General features: G+C 37.4%; 1 protein-coding gene across 3 annotated transcripts; it reads left to right on the forward strand.

Moving 5' to 3' along the window:
- Positions 1 to 1,341: 1,341 nt before the first annotated feature.
- On the forward strand, positions 1,342 to 23,931 carry LOC137762828 (flavin-containing monooxygenase 3). Of its 3 annotated transcripts, none has more exons than XM_068541230.1 (9): positions 1,342 to 1,509; positions 2,478 to 2,615; positions 11,762 to 11,950; positions 12,965 to 13,127; positions 13,378 to 13,520; positions 14,297 to 14,496; positions 18,727 to 19,082; positions 21,301 to 21,373; positions 22,074 to 23,931. In XM_068541230.1, exons 2-9 carry the CDS (start codon positions 2,484 to 2,486, stop codon positions 22,414 to 22,416), a joined length of 1,599 nt encoding a protein of 532 aa, XP_068397331.1. In that variant the 5' UTR covers positions 1,342 to 1,509; positions 2,478 to 2,483; the 3' UTR covers positions 22,417 to 23,931. The 3 variants fall into 3 exon arrangements, with proteins under 3 accessions (XP_068397331.1, XP_068397333.1, XP_068397332.1); XM_068541232.1 differs by having other exon boundaries at positions 14,297 to 14,433; XM_068541231.1 differs by having other exon boundaries at positions 1,353 to 1,509; positions 2,384 to 2,615.
- Positions 23,932 to 27,955: the final 4,024 nt, after the last annotated feature.

The raw sequence follows: 27,955 nt of genomic DNA on the forward strand, positions 1-27,955 counted from the left end.
AGGGCTTTGCAGAAAGATGCAGCAAGTAAAAACTAGGCAGAGGTGTCCAGGAGAGAGACTGGGGTTAATAAATGGGTCTGTTACAGATGAAATATACTCCTGCAAAGGGAAGAACTGGGAAGAGTAGACTTTTTTACCTTGTGGAGAGAGACAATAGCATTAGAGGTCAAGCTAGAATTGGGTGTATCCTGCTCATCCTTAGATGAATAAAACTATAGGAATGGTACTGCTTCCTAAGGAAGGTATCCATAATCGCTATAGTTTGAGTAGCATTAAAAACTAAAAAGAGTTCTATGTAAAATGAGAGGAGATAAAAACATGTGATCCAAATTGCAGCTTAGAAAATTTAGTGAGCCTGTGATTAAAAAAAAAAAAAAATTTTTACCTACAACATACCTTTACCATTTGGTAATTGCTAACTACATGCCAGGTTTACATATGCATATATATAAGTGTATAGATATAAAAACGTGTATATACATATATATATATCCTCTAAGCCTTGTAACAATTGAGCAAGATAGATAGTATCCTCATTTTATTAATGAAGAAAACAAGAATTGGAGAGGTTCAATGACTTGCCCAAGGCCACGCAGCTCTAAGTGACTGAACTAAGATTTGAAGCATCTCTGTCTCTCCACTTCACCACATTTACTTTATAGATGAGCATCACCACCTCCAAAAAACATAAAAAGGCAATTCCTCCAGAATTAAATATATGCCAGTTTATGCTAAGTATTACCTGCTTAATGAGGGGACTCACTGAGTCAAATAATTGAGGTATCATCATTTTAAGTGATAGAGGAATATGGTTGGTAGAGAAACAATTTTTAGAAACTTCAATATACTTCATGACCGGGAGTTAAGTGCAGTTTATTTAGTCTCATCACCAACATAATTTTACCTGGTGCTAATGGATAAATTTATGGAATTTGATCTTTTCCATGACCACACACTGACCAGAATCAAAGAAATACAAATTTGAGAAATCTAGGCCTTTGACCACAAAGGTCCAAAGAGAGGATAAGAGGAAGGAGAGAAAACCCATCTTCACTGCTGGGATATCTCAATTAAACAGCTAGTTTTCAACAGTATTGGGGGGCTACTATGAGATACCCAGAGAAGAATTAGAAATGAGAAAAATAAGGTAAAATTTGAATAACACATCATAAAATGGAGCAGAAAACTGCAGAGTCATCTATCTGGGACAAATGCCTGAGTCCCAGGCCAAGAGTCCAGGAATGTAAGTAGATTGGGTTTACTAGGACTAAAGGGAAAGCAGGGATTGGGCAGCCAAGAGACTAAAGCAGAGCCCCACCCTTGGCAGGGAGTTGATGGTGTCCTCACTTGCTGGAGGACTGGGAGATGAGTTCCTCTTTAAGAGCAACTCCTCCCATTTTTCAATAATCCCCCCTAGAGTGTTGGTTCAGGGAAGCATTTTTTCTTTCAAACTGCCCAAATATCTTGGACAAGACTTAAACCTTCAGAAGAACAGAAGATAAAGAAAAGGTAGAAAAAGAAGGGTGATACTGTAATGATTTGAGAGGGAGGAGAGTGGGATTGGTAAATGGAGAAGGAGCATGCTATATTTGTACCAAATATGGCCAAAATGAGAATGATATATAATTCAAGTAGATCTTTTTTTATTTTCTGAGTATTAAGGATTATGATTTTTGTCATCCAAATCTACTTCTCTGCATATCTATGTGATTTTGTCTAAAAAGACAAAAACAGAGAAAAGTAATAGTCAGGTCTTAAGATATGGTCAGGAATAGGAAAAGATTAGGAAACATAATTTTTTTTAGAAGAGAATGGAGGTGGAGGGTAGCAGCTAGTGGGAAGAAGTTGTTTTTAGATAAAGAGACTTGACTTTTCTTTTTAATTGAGAAGGTGAAGAACATTATTAGGGGAGAAAAGAGGGTGACTTCCTGGCATACCGAAACACAGATATAACCAGATCTTATTCCTCAAGGTTTATGTTAAAGTAGAAAGAAGAAATAAATATGTGTGTGTATTTATATGTGTGTATGTATATGCATTTATATACATACACATATATATTTGTTTCTTCATTCATACATACATAAATGTTTGTGGGTATAAGTGTGTGTATATGTGTTTTAGTGGTGAATCTCCTCTTTCTCCCATTTACTGTCTCTAGTACAGAGTACATGACAAAGGGCCAAAGGCAAAGAAGACAAATATTTTGCCAGATCATCAGCCTCTTAATTTTGGAGAGTTGACTGAAAACAAAGTGTTTTTTTTGGGAGGAAAAAATATTCTCTTTAGAAATTAAAGAGAAATGCAAAGTGTAGTTAGATGACTAAAAAAAAGTTCTGATCTATTTTCTTTTAATATTGCTTTCCTTGGTGCAAAAACAAAGTTTCTTATTAAGCCAAAAAGTGATACCAAAAAAAATCCAAAAATGAGTCTTCAGCAATACTGTTGCTGGAAATGTTCCCTGGGCCTTTGCACAGGCAACCATGGTGAAGAAAGTGGCCATCATTGGAGCTGGCATCAGTGGCTTGGCATCCATCAGGAGCTGCCTGGAAGAGGGGCTGGAGCCCACCTGCTTTGAGAAGGGCGAAGACATCGGGGGCCTGTGGAAATTCTCGGTGAGTGGGACGCCACTGCAGTAGACTGGGGAGTGAGATGGGAATTGTGAGAGCACATTGCTTGAACACAGCCTTCCAAACAAGCTGTCATGGAAGTTACACTCACTCTATGAAGCACAACATCAGAAGCAGGTTGGAAAGTAAGTCCCTTACTTACTTCAAAAGTAAATGAGATAGTGGGCTGGTTAGTCTCTGTGTACAGAGCTCAATTCCAATAAATCATTAACAAGTGAGCCACCTGGGGATAAAATCCATGGTCAAATATTGGTTAGGTTTATGTAATGGAATTACATGAGTTATTCATTTAAAAAGCAACGGCTCTTTCCATTCTTTTGTTGAGGTTCTGGAACATCCTCTTAGTGATTCAGACCACAGATTTTAAGATTTCAGGGGCTGACTTCGGTCTTGCCCAAAACGCATAATTCGTGAGATAGCTACGAGAGGGACCAAGAATAGGACACACTGATTTGAAGTTCTTCAATGACTTTTTACTTCTATGCATTTATATTAAGGACTCCATCAGCAGACATGCTTGTAAGCTGACGTTAAATCACTTCCTGTGTTGTCTGACAAGCATATCATCGGGTGTGCGGGCTGCCTTGTGCCCCCAACTCCCTCAGTGCCTCCAACCTTAGGAATGCTGTCTGGCTAAGCCTACTCCTGTTTTCTTCTTCTTCTTCTGATAAACCATTAACACATATGGAAACATAGGAAGATCATTAACCCTTTTTAAGCCACCATTTCCTTCTCAAATGCAAAATTAGTATTAAACTTTATACCTTAATAAAAGGTTGTATTTAAGGAGACAGTGTTTGTGACAGCTCTTTAAATATTATAAAGATATGAGAATTATTCTTATTAATGTAGATATTTTCTAGGCTGTAAAGAACTCTTCAAAACATGCAGTATCTTTTATAACATTGTGGAGCCCAGCATGTCACTGGAATGTGCTGACAGATCTTCAGATTAGCACACTGATGAATCTTAGGGCTATTTTATTGAGCACTTTCTATATGCCAAACACCTTTCCCATTTAATTCAGTCTTTATAATAATCCTATAAGCTAGGTATGAGTTTTTCCCTTTTACAAATGAATCTGAAGCTTAAAAAGAAAAGAAAAAATGATAAATGGCTGGTAAATGGTAAAGACAAGACTCCAATTCAATCTGACTTGTCTCTCCAGCCTGAATTCTTAACCCCTTTTTAAACTGCTTGGTGACATTTCAACAAGTGGCTTATTGAGCAGGCAAGTGTTCTACACAGTGATCTTAACCAAATCCTCATATTCAAACTTACTTTGCGGGCTTCCCTGATGGCTCAGTGGTTAAGAATCTACCTGCCAATGCAGGGGACACAGGTTCCAGCCCTGGTCCAGGAAGATCCCACATGCCACAGAGCAACAAAGCCCATGTGCCACAACTACTGAGCCTGCGCTCTAGAGCCCGCGAGCCACAACTACTGAGCCCATGTGCCACAATTACTAAAGTCCGTGCGTCTAGAGCCCATGCTCCGCAACGAGAAGCCACTGCAATGAGAAGCCCGCGCACCGAAGCGAAGAGTAGTCCGCGCTTGCTGCAACCAGAGAAAGCCCGCACACAGCAACGAAGACCCAACACAGCCAAAAATAAATAAATATAAATAAATAAATAAAAACTTACTTTGCAAAGCATTGCTGAAGAAAGACACTGCTGATATAGCTTTTGAGAGCAGCTGCCTCTGTTGTTGCTCAAGGAAGACTTTAAAAATTTGAACCTAGCATCATAGAGTGATAAACTATGCAGCTGCAAATATGTGCTGCTCTTCAAGAAAAAGAAAATTTACCCTAGAGGCTGGAACCTCAAACACAGAGGCTGGAGCCTTGAGACACAAAGGCTTATTACCAGGTCTTGAAATCTAATGAAACTTGCCCTGCTGGATTCCAAAATTGCTTGGGACTGGTGACTCCTTTTTTCCTTCCATTTTCTTCCTTTTGGAATGGGAACATTTGTAACTGGTACCCTATGCCTGTCCCATCACTGTATTTTAGAGGAAGACAACATGTTTCCTTGTTTGGCAGGTCCAGAAATGGAGAATTTTATCCCAGGGTGAATCATACCCAGTCTCATTCATACCTGATTTAGATGATGAGATGTAGGACTTTTAAGCTGATGATATATAAGTGAGATTTGGGACTTGATTTGATGCTGCAGTGGATTGAGACTGTGGGGATGTTGGGCTGAAGGGAATGTATTTGGCATGTGGGATAAATGTGAATCCTTAGGAACCTGACAGTGGACTGGGGTAGGCTTTTCAAACAATGGCACCCTCAAAGATATCAGGTCCTAATTCTAGCACCTGTAAATGTTCCTAATAAAGACAAAGGATATTTACAGGCATGACTAAATTAAGAATTTTGAGATGATGAGATTATCCTGGATCATCTGGGTGGGCCCAAGATGCCATAACATAAACCCCTAAAATAGAGAGGCAGAGAGAGATTTGACACACAAAGATAGAAAAGAAAATGCAACCTCATCAGAAAGAGAGATTTGAAGATGCTATGCTGTGACCTTGAAGATGGAGAAAGGGGACATTAGCCAAGGAATACAGGTGGCCTCAAGATGCTAAAAGAGCCGAGGAACGCTGGCATGCACCAGAAGCTGGAAGAGACAATGATTCTCCCTTAGAGCCTCTGGAATGAACGTGGTCCTGCCAGCACTTTGATTTAGGCCCAGTGATACTGGTTTCCAACTCCTGGTCTCTGGAATCATGAGGGAATAAATTCCTGTTTTTTCAAGCTGTCAAGTTTGTGGTAATTTATTATAATAGCCTCACGAAGCTAATAGAAACTAATATACTTGGTTATTCGGAGTTTCCAAACTATTTCACCTCTGTGAGAGGACTTAAAGATTGCAGATGATGTTGTGACTTGCAGTGTTTCTCCAATACCTCTAGGAGTCTGTAGCAGTATACCTAGAATTCACATCATGGGATTATATTATAAAATCAGGTTAAATTTTGTGTTTTCATTATCTTTAGCTTCTAAAGACAGCACTTTACATTCTCTCAACTTTTTTTTCTTTCAGAGAGATCCAAATATTAGCTATGTGTAAAAAGGGTGAAGTGCAGATAATTCAAACTTTTGTAGCTGTTTCCTATAGCACTTTCCCATAGCTCTTCTAGTTCTTTCTTCTAACTCTGATCTAAAGGCAAGATGATATATTTCCCTCACCTGCTCTGACCGCTGAGAAAATAAAGTACGTTGTGACTAGGATGCAGGTCTAGGGGAAAGGTTTTTCTTTCTCAGGAGTCCCCCAAACAATATGTGAGTAAACTGTATTTTGGCCTGAAGTGTCATGAATAAAGTCTCCTTTTTTCTGGGCATACAACCCATTGTTGACTTCCCCTGATTTTTTTCTAGCCTATGTATCTATTTGATCTTTAATATTTAGTCTCTCCTTGTGTTAATTATAATCACTATCAAGCTTCCTAAACTCACCCAAAGCTATGAATTCCTCCACCTCTGCATCCCAAATGCACACTAGCAGAGTCAACAACCCAAGGGAGCAGCAGAAAACTCATGCCATATTTCAAGATCACATTGCTTTCTGATGCAAACTTGGCAACTAATCTACCACTGAATTACTTGTCAAGAATAAGGCCACAGCCACATTGGCTTTTGATGTGATTGGAATATTCTAGTATTAAACTAAAAATTTATATTCTATGGGCCTGAAATTTTGAGTTATATGAGCCCTAATTCTAAATTTCTAGTGCTCATTGCTTTTCATTATGAACTGGCAACTCTACATAGAGATCTACAGTTTGATCTTTCATCAGAGGTAAAATCATTTCAGATAGAAAACAATGTTAATTTTTTTAAGGAAAGAAATGTTTTTCTTTGGAGCCCCTTTTAGGTATTTTTTTTTTAATTTTTAACTTTATTTATTTATTATTTTTGGCAGTGTTGGGTCTTCGTTGCTGTGCGTGGGCTTTCTCTAGTTGTGGCGAGCGGGGCTACTCTTCAATGCGGTGCGCGGGCTTCTCATTGCCGTGGCTTCTCTTGTTGTGGAGCACGGGCTTTAGGCGCACGGGTTTCAATAGTTGTGGCATGCGGGCTCAGTAGTTGTGGCTCACAGGCTCTAGAGCGCAGGCTCAGTAGTTGTGGCACACTGGCTTATTTGCTTCACAGCACGTGGGATCTTCCCAGACCAGGGCTCGAACCCGTGTCCCCTGCATTGGCAGGCAGATTCTTAACCACTGCGCCACCAGGGAAGCCCCTCTTTGGGGTTTTATTGGCTCTTTAAATTTGAAAGTGCAATCTTAGGAATTAGACTAATGTTTAGTTTGTTATTTTATTTTTTAAGGATCATAGTTTTGGTCAAATAGTAGCTTAACAACTATTACATCTTGCACTTTGGTCTGTGACTAGTTGATATACAACGAACACTATAAAAAGATGAAATATGCCTTATTTTCAAGTGCCCATGGAACATTTCTAAAACTGACTCAACCAAAAAGCCTCAAAATTTTTGAAAAAATATATAAATAAAATGAAATTCTCTGTTGCCAATACAATAAAATAGAAATTTATAACAAAATGATGGAAAATACTGCCTCCAGGAAATTTTTAAGCTCTCTCTTAAAGATCTATTGATTAATGTTCTTTTAGAAGTTTGAGCCAATTCAATAAGACAAGCGATTGATAATAAAAAAGAGAAACTGGAAAGGAGGAAAAATTATCAGTTACTGTCTATCTGATTTTATACCATGAAGGACATCGTTTGGAAAATGGTTGCAAAAAATAATACAATGAGGTTGGAATTACCACACAAAAATCAATAGTTTATGCATGTTTTAGAGTTAGCAAACTGACTGTTTTTATACTAAAGCTGTTCTGTTTTATTTGATCTATACATTTTTAAAATTTTTCGATCCATTATTTTAAAATCATGATATTTCACATAAAAATCTAGGGATATATCTTCTTTTGAAAAATTAGAAAGTCAGGCAACACTGTTATCTCCTCTTACTCTAATACCTGGCCTCTTTTAGGCTAAATTTGAATTCTCTGTTTCACCATATTCATTTTTGACCCATTTCTTGTAACTTCCTCTGTATTTATAGAATTTTTTTTTGATTGGTGCTATGTACAAACAACAATCCCTTAGAATATTTCAAACAAAAGACACACCCATTTACAAGATTTTCCATCGTCTCTTGTTCATATAGTTATACCATTCTTTTTGTTTAAGTAAACCTTCATGTTTATATTATTATAACCATGTAAATACTGTTCATTGCTATATTTTCTTTCTTAAATAAATTTTTGTTTTCACTGGAGCTAATAACTGCCTTATGTCCTTTGTTGGTTTAATTTTATAAATGCTATCTCTAATTCAAACCCCAGGCCGTACCACAGAATTCTGATTCTCCTCTCAACATGTTTAAACACACAAGGTGTTTCACCAGCTTAATTCTTCTCTCAACTATCTCTTAAAGATACTTTCAGATTGTCTTCCTTCTTTTCCCTAGGCTAGTTACACTGCTTTACCCTGGGTAACCCTATTTTCTGGAAACCTTATCTTTCTACTATTTTGTTTATTCTCTCATTTTAGTAGACTATATGAGAGTACATCCTCAGTAGTTTTCTGAGAAATTATATATGTGAAGTAAAAGATTGTAGACCTTGAATGTCTTAGAGTATCATTATTTGATACAGATTCCCAGTTGATTAGATCTAGTCTTAGCTTTCACCTTTCTTTGGTCTGTTAAGTCAGTTATCACTCATGCATCTATGTTCTACTTTCAAAATATTGTTGCTATTTCTTGTTTGCTTTTATTTCTTTTTCTTTTTCTTTTCTTGTGGGTTCATACCTCTGATACCTTTACAGTAATTTTACTGGAAAAAAAGTTTAATGCATCTATATAATCTTTCATGTTTAATCAGAAGTCTGGATTACTTTAGTAATCAAAAATAAATAAATAAAGCTACTTCCATAAATAACCAAGGTTTGGTTCTTTGTTGAACACTTGCCCCACAAAAAATTTGTATTTGAAAATGCAATTTATGACTCTACAGTCATTCTCTTATGAACTTCTTATATGATCAACTTAAAAGAATCAGTCTATAAACATGGGCTCTGAGATACACTATAATACCAAATAGGAATAGTAAGATGTCCATGACATATTTTTGTGCTTTTTTTTTTTTTTTTTTTAAGCAAGTCACAAATGATGCGGTTAGTTGATGCTGCAACTCCTCTCTCATTAATCATGGCCTTTTCGGAACCCAAGAAAAACTGAAGACCAATCAGCTCAGCATTGCTAGGGGGATTTACTGAATATTACCCTGAAGCAAACAAAGTTGCAAAAGTACCTCAAACCTGTCTCAAAGGTTTGCATCATTTTTATTATATGAAACTCCTCCCTTGTTGTTACATTACATAATTTTCCCCAACTTTGGCTTGCTCCAAAACCTTACCTTTGGCCTTGTATTAGTTTTCTATTTCTGCATAGCAAATTACCACAAACTTTAGCAGCTCAGAACAACACTTATTTATTACTCTCAGGTGTACAGATCAGAAGTACAGCATAGTTCAGCTAGGTTCTTTGCTTAGGGTTTCATGAGGTCAAAAATAAGCTGCTAGCTGGGCAGGGCCCTTATCTGGAGGCACAAGGGAAGAATCTGCACCCAAGTTCATACAGGGTGGTGACTGAATTCAGTTCCTTGCTGTGGTAAGATTAAGGTCTTTGTTTCCTTGCTGGCTGTAAGTTGGGATTCCTCTCAGCTCCTAAAGGCTGCTAGTATTCCTTGGCATATGGCACCCTCCATCTTCAACGCCAAGAACAACAAGCTGAATCCTCCTCATACTTTGAGTGATATGATATTTACAGGTTTCACCCATACTCAGAGGGCAAATGACTGTACAAGGATGAAGAGCACTAAGGGTCACTCTTAAAATTCTGTCTACCAAATGCCTCATGTTATAAGTTGAGGGAAAGTCATGAAGCGTGTCAGCGAACCCTAAAACTCTCACTCTGTCCTGGGAGATCCTCTCCCATTTTCTCCTATGAGTTCTTGATATTTTGCAATGTTTCGTCAGTAAGTAATACTAGACTACTAAGTGTTCAGGTCACTCGTTTATCTCTAGCATAAATAGGACAACAGACAAATATCCAGAATTACATAGAGAGAAGCATAAAAGCATTCTAAGACACAAGGAGTACCCCCAGTTGGCACAGCTTAATCTCTAGGTCTCTTTTGGATCAATACTCAGTCTTTCAGGTCCCCTCCTTGCCCCTCAGCTGTTTCCAAAATTGTATCTGGGCTTATGGAGAAGGAGAACTTAAATGACCTTGTGGTAAAGGAAAGCCAAAGTTTCCCAGATTCAAACACAGGTCTTGGGACTGTCCTCTGGCCCCTCTGGTCTCCTGATGTTTCTATTCTATTTGGTTACCATTCACACTCATCCTTCAAGAGGGTAAGACAGCAGTTGATGAACCTGGAGACTGTCCTCTCTTAGCTTAATCAGGAGCCACTGAATCTCCTTGCTGAATAGACCTCACTTGTCAGGTCCAGTTTTCTCACTGAGTCCCTGACCCAAGTGGTCCACTCTGCATCTCTCCTAAAATGTCGCTTAGCTTCTTCCATGGCAACTCTCTGGTAAACTACCTACTAAGATTCTCAGATAATTTCTGCATCCCTGTTGGGAGCAAGCAGGAACTCCTATGTTTTGTTCAAACTGAATGGGTTCAAGAGAGCTAAACTAATGTCCTACCTCTTCCTAATCATTGCTACTTGACTTTCCTGTGTCAACATCCCTCTACCCAGGTTGGTTCAGGGGGAGCCTTTGATATCTATTCTGATATCTTACCAGAATTTCAAATGTGAAAACAAAAGCCCCTCTTCCCTCAGTGTTACCCTCAATCTATCTAACAGGAGGTTATGTTAATTTCAGAATTCCAGAATAAAGCTTAGGACTTAGGTAATCCACCATTACCCCTTTTTCTGCCTCTATTCCCCTTTCTCCTTACCCAGCTCGCTTAAACCAATGTTTTTCAAACTGGAGATTATGACTCATTAGTGTGCTATGATATAAATTAATGAATCAATCTGCATGTTTAAATGGAATGTATAGAAAGTATGTGTGCAACTCAACTTGTTGAAAATGATTTATTTCATAAAACTTTTGTCCCCACTGTGTGTGTGTTTGTGTGTGTGCATGCACTGGGTTGCAATATAAAATATATTACTAACTATAGGGTATGGTCAAAAACTTTTGAAAAACACTGTTCTAAACATAACCAAACTTCTCTCTGCCCTAGGTACATAAGAAAATATCATGATCTAATCCACCAGAACTACCTCATGACATGCTAAAGGAAATTTTTTTCATTGTGGTAAATAAACCACAATAAAGATTTACTGTTTAACCATTTTAAAGTGCATAGTTCTGTGGCATTAAGTTAAATCACATTACTGTGCAATCATACCACCATCCCTCTCCAGAACATTTTTAATCTTCCCAAAGTAAAATAATACAGAAATTAAACAATAACTCTCGATTCCTTCCTCTCCCTGGTCCCAGGCAACCACCGCTCTTTCAGTCTCTATAAATGTGATCACTCAGGTTACCTCAGCTAAGTGGAATTATACAGTATTTATCTTTTTGTGACTGGCTTATTTCATTTAGCATATGTCCTCAAAGTTAATGCCTATCACAGCATATATCAGAATTTCCTTTCTTTTTAAGGCTGAATAATACTCCATCGTATGTATATATCACATTTTGTTTGCCCATGCTTATGTGTTGACACATTGAAATCATGCATGGGTGAATTTTGGAAAATATCTACCACTGTATTTAATGGCTAAAAGGAATAAAATTATTCCAGTTACATGTTCTTTAAAGGACATGTTGAAATTCAGAATTTGTTTCCCTTAGAAAAGCAAAGATGTTAAGAAAGATATATTTTTCCACATTCTAAGTTCCTTTGATTATCATCAAATTGTTTAAGTGAAGTTAATTTATGCCTCATCTTATTTCACTTACTTGTGGGTAAAGGCCAACTGAAAATGAGTGGTAATTATTTGGAACTGGCCCTGACCGTGATAAGTATACTCATTTACAAACTCTCTTCCATTTAAAACCATACTTTCACAGGACCATGCCGAGGAAGGCAGGGCCAGCATTTATCGGTCAGTCTTTACCAACTCTTCCAAAGAGATGACATGTTTTCCAGACTTCCCTTTTCCTGATGACTTTCCCAACTTTATGCATAACAGTAAGCTCCAGGAATACATCACTGCGTTTGCCAAAGAAAAGAACCTCCTGAGATACATTCAACTTAAGGTAAGATATTATCAAGAAATTAATTCAGGGCATTACTGTGAGGAATTTTCTTTTTATTAGTAGATTCCCATTAGTTCCTTTCAGTGTCTCTTTCTTACTTGTCAACGTTTTTAATGATGTGGCTTCTCTGACCCTAGATTTAGAGAATACACATTCTTCTCAAGAATAAGTAGGAAATTTACAAAACTTGACCACATTCCATGAATTTAAGAGCTCTTTTTTCCTAAACAATGTATGGGTCAAAAAAGAAATTGCAATGGAAATTTTAAAATATTTAGAGCTGAATGATAATTTAAATTCTACATATCAGTATTTGTGGGAAGCAGAGAGAGCAAAACTTTCATGAAAATTATAAGCTTAAATGCTTATATTAGAAAATAAGCTGGGGCTGGGGCTGCTTTCCCCTTTTAGGCTCTGAAACTCCCCCCTCCATCCACTCTAATTTCTCCACTGGTGAGGAGCCTTCCCAAGGTGTAGGAACCTTTCCTCCTTCACAGCTCCCTCCCCGGGCTGCAGGCCCGATCCTGATTCCTAAGGTTTTTCAGGTAATCCTTACGCACACTAAAATTTGAGAAGAACTTATGCTCTGAATATAGACAACATCTTTCATTTTAAGAAAATAATGTTAAAAATAAAATGACTAATGAAATACATTAGGAAATAGTTGTCACTACAAAAATTATTGGCCACCAGATTATTTACTACATGTGCTACATGCCTCTTGTAAACTATGATTCAATTCACTGTCATAGCTCCAAAAGGAATCACTCTTCTACTGCAGAAAATACTGGTCATACACAAGGAACCATGTGGGGATAAAAAACATATAGACCATTTAATGTTTTGAATTATTCTGAAGGAATTTTGAATTTGTAATATGTACCTTCATAATGAATTAAGTATTTTTCCTAAGCCCCTATTAAAGATTTTTTTTCATCCTATTTGATCAAGTTGGTTCCAAACCTACCTGTTAGCATAGAAAAAAAGAAGGCTATCTTTCTATGTTTCTCTTAGACACTTGTATCCAGTGTAAGTAAACGTCCTGATTTCTCAGTCACTGGCCAATGGGACGTTACCACTGAAAAGGATGGTAAAAAAGAATCAGCTGTCTTTGATGCTGTAATGATTTGTTCTGGACATCATGTGTACCCCAACCTACCAAAAGAGTCCTTTCCAGGTAAGGCCAAAATTTAGGGTGCCATCTACAAATCTGACATGAATGAATAACCTTGATAATGCCTTTCTTACATATATAAAAGTACAATTTATAAAAGTACACATTAAATTAAAATATGCTTCTATTGTATCTAACATACCTGGTGTGCTAAAATTCCAGATTACTGAAACTATATTCACCCACAAGATCTGTTACAGCAGTTTTTTAAATGAAAATCAAATGATTCATATGTTTCCCACTTTTCACTCAGGTTTACAACTTTTTAAAGGCAAATGCTTGCACAGCTGGGACTATAAAGAACCAGGAATATTCAAGGGGAAGCGAGTCCTGGTGATTGGCCTGGGAAATTCAGGCTGTGATATTGCCTCAGAACTCAGCCACACAGCTGAACAGGTACGCCTCCCAGATACTAAGGGAACTATCTTTAAAGGGACAGACACACCATTTGAAAGGTGTGATAATGAAACGGGAGAAGAGCAAGGTGCTTGATAGGAAGACTAAGTAGTGTTTCATATAGCTCAACTTCCCTGGTAACTTGTGAGATTTTAAATAGCTTGATATGGCAAAGGCAGAACTTCAGCAAGGAGTGATGTTGTCATTCAACAATCTTCTTCTTTGGGACATTTAGTGTCTAACATGTGTCCAGTAAATTCCTCCGAAACTAATGGGATCATTTTGGGATCGTCAGATAAGCACTAGAAGAAATATGACTAGAATTCAGTTATTGGTCATCAACACCAGAGAAGATTTGATTAAAATATGAAAATTTGCCTGGAGGAGTACGACAGAATGTTGATCCTAAGATGTAGATTATAGTGCAGGAAGTTTATTTGGGAGAGATCTCTGGATGAATACCTCTGAGGGAAGGGAAAGAAGTTTTCCTTTATTTACTCTGAAGCTAGGAGAGTCCTTTAGAATTGTCTCTAGTTGAAGTGAGAGGCTGGGCCTTTATATCCTTCCATTAACCAGTCACTGAATGCAGGGAATCCAAAAAGCATATAAGTTACAAAAGTAACTGCCAAAGAGGGCTGACAGCTGAGGGTTGCCTTCTGGCAACACTCCCAGAAGCTGTTTTAATATCTCCATTCCTAAAGGCAGATCTGGGGGATATATCACAATATCCAATACAAATGGTCACCACTTTAATGGTTGAAATGGTGTTTTTTAAGGTCATCGTCAGCTCCAGAAGTGGCTCCTGGGTGATGAGCCGGGTCTGGCATGGTGGCTATCCATGGGACATGATGTTTATCACTCGATTTGAAACCTTCCTCAAGAACAACTTACCAACAGTCATCTCTGACTGGTGGTACGTGAAGCAAATGAATGCAAGATTCAAGCATGAGAACTATGGCTTGATGCCTTTAAATGGGTAAAGCAGAGTTAAACATGTTATGCCTGCTAATTTTTATTTCAGTGTCAACAACCCTTATGTGTGTTGTAACCCCTAAACAAATCAAAGTGAAGTAATCACCTCTCACATTTCAGAGGATAAAGAATTGCAAAAGTTCGGGGTATTTTCCTATTCACAATCTTCCTTACCAGATTTGCACAGCTGGAAAGTTATATAATATCAATACCTCAGGAATTAGTCCCTAGAGTTATGATAATAATAGTCAACATGTTTTAAGCCCTTAATACATGTCAGAGTCTCTGACACTCATTATCTCCCTTTATTTTCACAACAACTGTGAGGATGGCTCTGTTATAATCTTCATTTCAGAGATGAGAAAACTGTGGTTCAATGTAGTTAACTTTACCAAAGCCGCACAGCCAGGAAGTTAAAGGCATGTCCAGATCTGCTGACTCCAGAGTCACTCACTCTTAGCCACCTTGCTCTACTGCCTCTTTCTTAATGACAAAGTTAAGTTAAGCAAAGCAGAACTTTCCCTGTGCTTCGCTCTCCTCACCTGCCCCTTAATGGAGCCCTCGCACTGAACTATGGCCACAATGTTTACATCTTCAGTCTCCTCACTCTCTCCTATAACATCCCGCAAGCCAGTCACATGATAAGAAATTACTTTGATGTGGGTGAAAAACCCAAGTTATAAGCTGTTTACATCAAAGTTAATTCACTAATTCAACAAATATTTATTAAGCATTTATTATGTGCCAGGACCTGTGTTAAATCCTGTGGATACAGCAGTGAACAAACACATAAAATCCCTGTCCCACATTCTAGTAGTGGGAAACAGACAATAAACAAATAGCAGAAAATCATATGGTGACATGTATCAGGGAGAAAAAACAAAGCAAGCAAGGGTAACAGGGAGTGCCATCAGGACAATTTTAAACACTCCGCAGGGGAGGTCTCACTGAGAAAACTTTTAAGCATATTCCTGAAGGAGATGAGAAAATGAGCCATGAGGATATCTGGAGAAGAGTATTCTGGACAATGGGAACAGCTAGGACATCACCTCTTCAGGGGTATGACTGGTATGTTCAACAAACTACAATGAGCTTCTCTTCCTGGAAAAGATGGCTGGGGAGAGTAGCAGGAAATGAAACCAGAGACATCAATATAGCCAGTTGACGTTGGGTCTTGTAGGCCACTGTAAGGAGTCTGGCCTTTACTCTGAATGCAGTGGGAAGCCATTGCAGGCATCTGAGTAAATTGAAGACAAGATCTAAGTTAATTTGAAGAGATCACTTTGGCTGTTATGGTCATCACTCATTATAGGTGGGTAGGTCAAGGAAGGAAGTGGAAACACTGAGTAAGAGGTTATCATCAAAGAGCATTATTCCTATGTTTTCCTCTAAAAGTTTACATTCTCTGATATAAATCACAGCAAGATCTTTTTTGACCCACCTCCTAGAGAAATGGAAATAAAAACAAAAATAAACAAATGGGACCTAATGAAACTTAAAACCTTTTGCACAGCAAAGGAAACTATAAACAAGATGAAAAGACAACCTCCAGAATGGGAGAAAATATTTGCAAATGAATCAATGGACAAAGGATTAATCTCCAAAATATATAAACAGTTCATGCAGCTCAGTATTAAAAAAACAAACAACCCAATCAAAAAATAGGCAGAAGACCTAAATAGACGTTTCTCCAAAGAAGATATAGAGATGTGCAAGAGACACATGAAAAGCTGATCAACATCACTAATTATTAGACAAATGCAAACCAAAACTGCAATGAGGTATCACCTCGCACCAGTTAGAATGGGCATCATCAGAAAATCTACAAACAACAAATGCTGGAGAGGGTGTGGAGAAAAGGGAACCCTTTTGCACTGTTGGTGGGAATGTAAATTGATACAGCCACTATGGAGAACAGTATGGAGGTTCCTTAAAAAACTAAAAATAGAATTACCATATGACCCAGCAATCCCACTACCTGGGCATATACCCAGAGAAAACCATAATTCAGAAAGACACATGCACCCGAATGTTCATTGCAGCACTACTTACAATAGCCAGGTCATGGAAGCAACCTAAATGCCCATCAACAGACGAATGGATAAAGAAGTTGTGGTACATATATACAATGGAATATTACTCAGCCATAAAAAGCAATGAAACTGGGTCATTTGTAGAGACGTGGATGGACCTAGAGACTGTCATACAGAGTGAAAGTCAGGAAAGAGAAAAACAAATATCGTATATGAACGCATATATGTGGAATCTAGAAAAATGGTACAGATGAACCAGTTTGCAAGGCAGAAATAGAGACACAAATGTAGAGAACAAATGTATGGAAGCAGGGGTGGTGGTGGTGGTGGTGGAATGAATTGGGAGATTGAGATTGACATGTATACACTAATATGTATAAAACAGATAACTAATAAGAACCTGCTATAAAAAAAATAAATAAATAAAAAGAGGCTATTGTCAAAAATCCAGATGAGAGGGGTAGGTGGCTTGAAGTAGGATCGTCAGTGCTCAGAAGTGGTCAGATTTTGGATACAGTTTGAAGGTAAACCCAAACAGGATTTTCTCTTAGATTGAATAACAGATGTGAAAGCAAAAAACGGGTCAAGGATGTCTTCCAGACTTTTGATCTGAGCAAGAGGGCAAGGATGGAGGTGACATCTATTGAGATGTGGAAAACCATGGGAGGAGCGGAAATTTAGTTTTAAACGTATCAAAGTTGGAATGCCTATTCGACATTCACACAGAAGAATGTGGAAAAGCAGTGGGATACACAAGACAGAAGAGACATTCAAACCATAAGTTTAAAATGTGAACTGAAACAACAACAACAACAACAAAAATGTGGACTGATCGGAATATAGATAGTATTTAAAGAAATGAAAACTAGATGACGTCTCTTGAAGAATGAATGGAGATGGAGAAAACAAAAGGTATGAGGGCTGAGTCCTGGGGCACATCATCGTTTAGAGGTCAGGAAGAGGAGAAGAATTCAGCAGGAGACACTGAGAAAGAATAGCGAGGTAGATAGAAAGGAATCAAGAGTGAGTGATGACCTGAAAGCAAAATGAAGACAGTGTTTCATGGAGGAGGACACCATGAAGTGTGTCAAATGCTGCTAATAAGTTGAGTAAAATGAGAAGTAAGAGTAGACCATGGGATCTGGCAGCTTGAAGATCCTGGTGGCCTTGACAAAAGAAGTTTCAACATGGCAGTGGGTTTAAGATAAATGGCAGGTAATTCGAGCAGTTGAATCCAGCCTTTTTCCAATCAGCATTCCAACCAATCTCATTGTCTGGCTCAGTTTCCTCCCCAGTGGAGTCTACCTATGGCTCTCTCACAGCTCTAACCTCCTATAAGAACAAAGTCTTTTCCTTCAACATTATTCAGTTCACCCCTAAGTTCAGATTTATGTGCACTCGCTAGAGATATTACTGAATAAAAAGTAATCAGAAGCTCTCTCTCCAGATTTCCAGTGGCCTCTTCCTTCTCCTGGCCTTATTTAAATTCCTAGATGCTCCCTCCCTCACCTGACTTGTGCCTTTGTCTGCACGGGGCTCACACTTCACATTTCATGATAGAACCTGACTGCAGTCTTCCCACCTTTGGCTTCCTTCCACCTATTTGATCTTCTTTACATCACAATGACCACTTTGGAGTATGCTATGTTAAGAATAATGGCTAACATTTCGAGCACTATGTATGTGCTACAAACTACGCCAAATTCTTTATATTACTTAGGTCTCCCAATGACCTGTGGTAGGTATAACTTTATTGCCACTCCAGATGAGAAAGATGAGGCAAGAGAAATTAAGAAAACTTAATTTGATCAAGGTTCACAGTTGATAAGTAGCAAAGAAAAAAATTTAAAGACCCGGGTACTCTGACTTTAAGAGTTTTCCCTGATATAGGTTTTAACAGGGGAAAGGGCCTGGGTGCTTATTCTGGGATTTAGAGAGAGCTCTGTAGAAGAGAAGAGAAATATCACAGGAAATAGAGAAGGGATCAGCAAAAAAACAACTTCTCTTACTCCACAATGTTGCCTTACATCAGTTTTGTCCTTCAGCCATATTGGTGACACTCCATGGCACATTAAAAAATCTTGAGTCGTTTTCTCCTTCCTTACTAATTAACTATTAACAATCATTAATTAATTATTATGGACCAATAAAAGAAACAGGAAATGTTACTGTTCTAATGGTCATCTCTGTTTTCCATACAGCACCCTGAGGAAAGAGCCCGTGTTCAATGATGAGCTCCCGGCTCGCATTCTATGTGGCACTGTGACCGTTAAGCCAAATGTGAAGGAGTTTACAGAGACTTCGGCCATTTTTGAGGATGGGACAGTGTTTGAGGCCATTGACTGTGTCATCTTTGCAACAGGCTATAGTTATGCCTACCCCTTCCTTGATGACTCCATCATTAAGAGCAGAGACAACGAGGTCACCTTATTTAAAGGCATCTTCCCGCCTCCACTGGAGAAGCCAACCATGGCAGTGATCGGCCTTGTCCAGTCCCTTGGAGCTGTCATCCCCACAACTGACTTGCAGTCTCGCTGGGCAGTGCAAGTAATAAAGGGTAAGTAGACAAAGAAGTTCATTGATGGGAAAGATGGAAGCCAATGAGAATGGCTTTGAGTCTTTGTGAAAACAATAATCCTAATAACAAGGGACAAATCCTAGGTCCCATCCAGTTTCCAGAATCTACAATTCTACATTTTTGGTACTATATTTTATAAGCAATTAAAAATATATTACATTGGGTTGTCATAAACAATAGTACAAGATATTATTCAAGGAGTAGTTTGTGATTTATAACTCCTTAGAACTGTTAATTACCCAAGACCTTTCATTAAACTTGAGAACACCAGAGCTTCTCATCTTAAACGCATGACTTTATAAAATTAAGATTTCAAAACTCAATAGAATGACATTTCTTGAAAGGTTAATAAAAGATGTTTCAAAGCCAATATCTAGCCAACTTTAAACATCCACAGTCATGAAAAAAAATTATCATTGCTAGAGAGGAAGTGGATTTCCTGCTCTATTTTCTTCCCTGCCATGGATCATTAGAAGCAGAAAGCACTTGGTGTGGTAGACAGTCAGTCTTTAAGGAATACTAAATCCCTGTATTTTAAAAAGAAAAAGGAAACAACAAACTTGATTGGGGCCAAGCAAAGAAGGCAGGCAGCATCATCCAGCCCTAGGCACTGGGATCAGATTCACACTAACCTTTAAATGCAGTCGTGGGCCAATTCAGATAATAAGACCAAACAGGGCCATGGTTAAAGAACAGATAGAGATGTCAAAGTTTAGTGTGCAAAGTTTAGTTCGTCTTAAAGGTATGAAACTTATGGATAAGGAATCTTAGCTGGTCTGCTTCCTTTGAAGCCACATCGAAGGCTTCCAGTCCTACCTGACTTGCTGGGGTTTAAATGTTCTTTTATACTGGTGGTTGGAACCTGCAACTACATAGCCTGCATCATCTCCCACCACCAGGCTACTATCCACATCATTACAGTCCTTCATATCAGTGATCTCTCTGAATCTCCTTCACTCCCCGGTCCCCAAGCAGAGATGTGTTGCAGGATGATGTTACACCAGTGAGGCAGCAGCCAGGAAGGTGAAGGCATGAAATTCTACTTAGAAAGAGCTAAGCTCAGGGTTCAAGTTCAAAAAGACTGGCATTAAAATGTGGGACACTTACTCTCTGTGTGGACAGGAGTTGTAACCTGGGCTCTGAAGAAAGGAGACAAGGCAGATTACCCAATCAACAGAGAACTGATGCACAAGGCAAAGACTCAGTCTTAGGGGAAATGGAAGATAAGGCAAACAATCCAATTTGGGGGAACCAGGGTACCAGGATAGAGGGGTCAGCTACAAGCAGCCCAATGGCAATAGCTGGTGGGCTATAGAATATAGCCTCTTCTCCATCTTTCCTCCTGCCCAAGAACAGAATGAGTTCCAAGGTTTGAAACAAGGCCATGTCTACAGACTGTTCACGTGATCCTGCCTATAAGGATTTCAGGAATAGGGAGTCAGGCAAGTCATTGTAGGTCTTGAGCAATCAGAGCTAGGCTGGGAGTTCTAGTCTTGTTCCAGGTGATCCCAGAATTGCCAAAGAAACCACACTAATTTGAAGCATCTCTGGGTACAAAAGTTTGGGTCTAGATTTCAGAGAATTCTGTAAATTGATGCCAGAAAGAGCCTGAAATCTTGGGGCAGTCCCAACTCAGATTTAGTCTCCTGGGACTTCCCTATATCCTTGGTGATTTGTGGACAGTACATATCCTCAGTCTCATTCAGGAGTTATTGGCTTTTCAGAGAGAAACTTGCGGCTTCACTAAATTCTCTATCTTATCTGCTGTAAATTCCCTTTCCTGGCAAAGCAAGATAACTTCCTATGAAGATTTTTTTTCTTAAATCTTAAAAAAGAGATGCCTATTTACCTTTGGCTATAATTTATTAGATAACATACTTAAAAATAAAGCTGAGAGTTTAGAATATATAATCTAATATTTTGAAACTGATTTTTTAAATCCGATAACTGGTTTAAGTGCAAAGATACAAAGATAAAAGACTATTTGGGTAATGGCTTTTAATTATTGTGACAAGTATCACCACTGAGAAGATTGGGAATGACCTGTATGTTTGTCTCAAAATTTTATTTTGCTAGACAGTGACAAAAAATTTGGAAATACTAATGTGATTCATAACTCACTATTAAAAAGGAAACATTGCAGGCTGGTCCTGTGACAGACTTATTTAACTACTATCATGTCTTTCCCTTTTTATAGGAACTTGCACTTTGCCTTCTGTCAAGGACATGATGAATGATATTGATGAAAAAATGGGGAAAAAGCTCAAATGGTAAGAGCAGCTATTGTAAAGGGGATCTAGAATTTTCATAGAAAAAGCAGAATTTGTGAATACTTGGAACTATTTTAGTTTTAAATGGCCATGAGTGAGGTCATTACGGTGACAGCTATGAGCTAAATTCAGCCATTCAACAAATATTTATATCCAGGATCTATTTTGCACCTGATACCTCACTAAATCCTGTTTTAACCCTCCATAGCTCCTGCAATATGTCATAGAAAGGAAACCCAGAAAGATTAGAAGTCAGAGGAGTTTGGGAACATGTGGATGTGGACTTCAATTTTCTAGCCCATAAATCCTCTAAGATGTAAAGGATGCTTTCCAACAGATGGCTCTAATAAAATGAGAACTTGTCAGAAGAACTGGGCTCCAGCCCTACCTCTGTCACTAATTAGCTCAGTGGCCATGAAGTAGTAACCTCACTTGAGCAAGAGACAATTTACCTATTTGTAAATGTGAATAAAATTGCCTTTCTCAGCTACCTTGCAGTGTTGTGGAATGTCCAAATGAGATCAGTATGAAAGTCCTTTAGTAACAACTACAAAGTAAAGGATAATGGGCAATAGTCCCCTTACCAACACAAAGGATAGATGTTGATTCCCATGGATAAAAAGGTGTGAGGCATTTTCCCTGTTCTTTTTCCTGCACAAAGCGTGGATGACCACAGTCTCGTTTCCTCTCCCACCCCTAGGTTTGGCAAAAGCGATACCATACAGACGGATTATATCGTTTATATGGATGAACTTGCCTCCTTCATTGGGGCAAAGCCCAACATCCCATGGCTGTTTCTCACAGATCCAAAGTTGGCCTTGGAGGTTTACTTTGGCCCTTGCAGCTCATATCAGTTTAGGCTGGTGGGGCCGGGGAAGTGGCCAGGAGCCAGAAATGCCATCCTGACCCAGTGGGACCGGATATTGAAACCCACGACGACAAGAATTGTTGGGAGTCCTCTGAAGCCTTGCTTATTTTGCAGTTGGTTCAGGCCCGTTCTTATTTCGGTTCTGTCAATTGCTGCTTTCCTTGTGTTGTTCTAATCATCATTCCATCTAGGGTTCTGAAAGTAACTAACACTACCTGGGAAGAAACTTTGCTATTTAAAAATTAGGAATTTCACACCTCCTACTTTCCTATTTAGCAGGCATTAGTCAGTAAGACAGTACTATTTCTAGGCTTTTAAATAAGCTCCTGTAAGGATCATGTCATGATCTGAAGAGCATTAATCAATTCTCTTCAGGTTCCACTAACATTTCATAATTCCATAACATTTCCATAACATTTCATAATTAGATATATGCTCTTTATCTCTAACCTAAATCATCTCCTGAAACATTTGACATGATTCCTTTTCTCCTTAAACAATGTTTGAAATATGTATTTCAAATCTAAACAAAGAGCAGATTAAGCAGAGTAGTTGCAATATGATAGTCCCAGCCTACTTCTACAAACTATTTGCAGGATCAAGGGGAGAATTTGGCTATTTTATTCTATTTCTGTCCTCCAGGCGATTCCTCCTGTCCCCTGGCCAAGAAACATAGCATGGAGACCCCATTTATAATGAAAGTTAGCAAGAAGTAACTCATTTTATTTAGATTCTCAATAAGGAACCAACTTTCCAACATGTAGCAGCAAAATAATGACAACAATAACAATAATAATGAGTAGAGCACCAAATATACCTTTTAACTGAATGGACAGTCTTTTAAAAAATTAAATATTTAGCCAAAGCTATGACCCAAGCCTAATAAAACCTGATATAAATCATATAGAATTATATACCCTTATAGAATGGGGTGCCAGAATAAATCTAAAATTTTATTTTTTAAAGTATTATTACATGTTACAATTAAATTTTGATAGTTACAGATTTTCACGTTTGACATTATGGAGCAGATAAAATAATCTGTCAGCATCACCAGCCACCAGAGGGCTCTGCATGTTGTGAAACTCCATATTTCTCACTACACCTTCATTTCTTTTTTTTTTTTTCCCAAACAAACTTTATTAAAATAAAAATCTTGTGCTATACTTGGTTATAAAGGGACAGTCACAAATTTGGGGGGAAATACCATTTTATCTTTCTTATTCATTATTCCTTTCTCTATTATGCTTCTTTAGATGAAATACTCCTTACAAAACCCTGGAATCCATACTCCTTATGAAATACTCCTTACAAAATTTCTAACTGAAGCCATTAGAGCAACAAGAGGAGGAGGAGATCACATTTTTCTCTAACACTTTCTTCTTTTCTTTTTTTTTTTAAATTCTCTTGATATTTTAATCTTTGGAGCTAAGATTTATTATGGATGTTGTACACAACTTTAAATCGTTCCCTTTTCCTAATTGTTTAAGGTAGCAAAATAACATTCTGCTTTTAAGGTCTTCTCACAAGATGTGAAGTATTCCCAAATATTCCCAAGTGAAACAGAACTTTTCTTGAAACTCTGTGGCCTAAATGGAATCAAGTAAACAAATTAAATACAGCACATAAACTTTATTTTGTTTCATGTTATAAATGCTAGTATGCAAAATAAATTGAAGATTAAAATTGATATGATACAGTTTCTTTTATTCTTCCTCATATGATTCTTTAAGTTTTTGTAAACATTAATTGGCTCATGAAGGATATAATATTCTTCCTAAACTATTGTAGCCTCATACTCTTAATAGTCCTATTAACATCTATCTATTCCCATACTAAACTGAACTATTATCAATGTCTTAATTACTTCGGTACATAACAGTAATTCTCAATCATTCAATTCCACATATGTTACTCTAAGACTAAATATGTGTGTGTGTGTGTATTTCAACTGACACACAATTTGAACATATGAAGCACAAAAGATTTTTTTCACTCCCAGTTTCATCTAGAAATTCTTACCAGTTCTTAAAAGTGCATAGTCAGATATTAAAAATAAAAGCAAATAAAATTTTTTCTGTACAGCTGTCATAGCTATGCTGATTAGATATGAAGCTGACCTGCAGGATCACGGGATTAATGGCCACACCCACTTTCCACAATGGGAGGAAGGACGTTGAAATGAATTTCGGCAATTCAGCCATTCAGAGGTTTCCAGCTTCTGAAGCCAAGTAGCAGTTTTTAGCCAAATACTGAGACCAAAGTCAATCTTCAGTGTATTTACCTACCAATCTTCTTCACTTCCTCTTTTCCTTCCTGTCTTCTTCCTCTTTATTTTCCTCTTCTTTCTTCTCTGTTACTATTCTTACTTCTTTTTTTCTTTCTCTAACTTCTTCATCTTCCCTCTTCCCCTTCCTTCTTCCTTTGTGCTTTTCCTTCAGCAGAAATGATTGGAGGCAAGAGTATTCACTTTGAAGGACTCTTGGATCTTCTGGGATGGTGTCCTACATGCTAACCTCAAACTGTCTTCCAAGAAGTGAGCATGCTCCCCTAGACACAACCATGCTACACGCTGTGATGAAGATGCTGAGTTAGATATGGTCCCTGTCTTCAGTCAGGTACAGTCTGGTATGTAACAGAGAACTGAAAAAAAAAAAAATCTAACTTTGCCTTGAGCAAGCAAAAACTTCTAATTTTTTGTAGAAATCCAGCCTCTGTGTTCTCAGTTGCCCAAGATTTTCAGAAATTGCTAGCATCTGCTATAATGTTAGAGTTTAATTAAAGTATTGAAGCTTAATTAATATTCAGAATAACCCTTTAACACAGGTCTTATCACCAGGGCTTCTCAGAAGTCAAGAGAAGCCTGAGACTTTTTTCTATCAGAACAATTTTTTAAATGAAGAAATGTCAAAAATATTATAAAAACTGTAATTTATTTTAAAAGTTTATATAGGACAAACTAAAACTTTAAAGCAAAAGATATGATGCAATATTACATATATATTCACAAGATAATTACAGGTTTTATTAAAAAAATAGGAATTCATAATACCCTAGCTGTACCCTAAGACACAGCTGCAAATTCAATGTTTTAAGATAGAAAACATCTTTCAGTTCTATCATTGTGAATCTCATTTGGAGACAACATCAAAAGAATAAATGTGAGGTCCTTTATGAATATGAGTCTTGGGCCAAGTGGTCTCTCTGATGGCCCTTCTGATCAAGATCTTAGAAATCAATAGTCCTCAACACAATCCAATGCAATGTCCCCCTTTTAATAATAAGTATTTTGCAATGCTCTATTTACAGTCCTGAAGTGAAATTTATAGACAATATAACCTACATACACATATAAAAAATATATCTTAACCACTGTAGCCCCATTGTAATGTTTAGGACTTCTTTGGGTTTTTTACCTACAAATACACATCCACTGGGTTTCAAAAGTTGCATGAAATATTGGACAAATCATTGTATAGGACTTTACAGGGTATCTAATATCTAGTACTCCCCAATCATGCAACAACAAAAACTGCCCCTGCAAATTTAAAAAATGTCCTAAATGGAGTGAAATCACCCCTAATAAGAATCATTATAAAATGGTTGAAAAATCTGAGTCTTAGAGATTATAATCCAGGATTACACACTCATCCAGAAAGGGCACAGTTCAAATCCAAAGACATAGCTCATGACATCTAATCCAGTACATTTTTTTCAGAATGTCACAACTGCTCCTAATTTGGAATGGATTTCAAGGTAACATCTGACCTTATTGTGTCTGTCCAAGATCTGTTGATCTTTGAGACCCAGAAATCATGCAGCACATAGTTCCCTTCAGTATAAATAATATACAAATCATAGTCCAACTTACCAACATTGTTAAATGATATTAGTTAGTTCTGTATAACCAGCTTTTTGTGTTGACATCCAGAAGTGATGAGGAATGGTTCTAAATTCCTTTATTTGAATCATTTGTATAACCACTTCTAAATTTTCTAGGTTTATATATACCACTGCCTACTTGATATATTTTCTTGCATGTGGATAGGCATCTCAAACATGTAGTTTTAACTACTAAATTTCACTCTTCATTTTCCCCACCACCAACACACACATGTATACCCCAAATTGTTTCTTCCTCAGCCTTACTCATCCTGGTAATAAGATGTCTAAATATTCAGTTTTCAAGCCAAAAACCCAGGCATGATCCTTGATTCCTTTCTTTGTCTCAGGTATTAGTTTGCTAGGGCTGCCTAACATTTCAATTTCTATGCAGCAGCAAAGGTGATCTTTCTCAAACACAAATAGAATCTTGTCACCCCCAAGATTAAATCCCTACAATGGTGAGCCATTACAATTAGAATAAAATTAAAGTCCCATCATGACCTACAAGATCCTGCTCTACCTTCAACCCCATTTGATACATTTCTCCGCCCTTCTGTATTCCCACCAGACTGGCTTTCTTTCAGACTAAATTCATTTCCAACTGAGAACAGTTACATTTGCTGTTGCTCTGCTTGAAATGCTTTATCTCAAGATCTCTGCATACTGGCATTTTCTTATAGTATTCAGATCTCAATTGACATAGGACAATCTCAGGAAAAAAAAAAAAAAAAAGCCTTTCCTGGCCACCCAATTTACATCAGCATAACCCTTTTTCAAACCATCCTGTTTTATTTCCTTCTGGGCACTTCTTTTTTCTGAAATCATCTTATTCATTTTTTTTACTTGTTTCTTATCTATCCTCCTCTTTCTCACTCCCAGCTACAATATGAACATAAATCCCTCCTGTTTTATGCTCCACTGTATCCTCAGTGCCTTCAATGTGTCTGGTACTAGTGAATACTCAATAAATATTTATTAAATTAGTAAATAAATTTGCATGTATATTCACTATACTTCATAAAAACATGCATTTTAATACATTCTTAATATATATTTATTCAGTAAAATTCTTTAACATGTTCCTTTTAAAGTCATTTTTATTCTGTAAAATAAATAGCATTGTTCATTACTCTCAAATTGTGATATATTCATTATATAAAATGATACATCCATTGGCATTTGGGTAGTGCAATAAAAATTTACTTTTATAGGTCCTAAATAAGTATTATAGTTACCTTTTATCAAGATGACTAGTATCAAAATTAACCTATCATAACAAATCATATCAATATTAAATGTTAAACCAATTAATATTAAATCAAGAAATATTATGTTTTTTAAGCAATTCTTTCTAATATCTAATCTATTGTTCTTGAAAAGAAGTTTAAAATAAGCCAGGTGATAGATCAGGTTAAGTCAAATTTGTACTCTGTATTTGATACAGTCACATTTATAGAAGCAAATGGGAATACTTGAAGGACAAAGGAATCAGATTCTTAAAAACAAACCAGGATATTATTTATTTTCAAGCTGACTATTTGGGGGTTAATAGTCAACTAATGGAAAGAAACCCATGTTACTAATCCATAAGGCTAATCGACTTGCTGCATAAACTCCAGAGGTACATGGTTGCCCTTGTGCATTATTATTACCATTCCTATCCAGATAGCATTACCTTGTATTTTTAGGACATCACACTGTTCTACAAGTGCATTCAGATTTACTTTTATCATCCTCTTTTCATGAACAGCATGTAAGCTTACCAGGACATTCTCCATGCCTATATTGCAGATGGGGAAATAAACATGCAAAGAGGTAGTGGTAGAGCC

The sequence above is a fragment of the Eschrichtius robustus genome, chromosome 3, assembly GCF_028021215.1.
Source record: "Eschrichtius robustus isolate mEscRob2 chromosome 3, mEscRob2.pri, whole genome shotgun sequence".
Classification (NCBI taxonomy): domain Eukaryota; kingdom Metazoa; phylum Chordata; class Mammalia; order Artiodactyla; family Eschrichtiidae; genus Eschrichtius; species Eschrichtius robustus.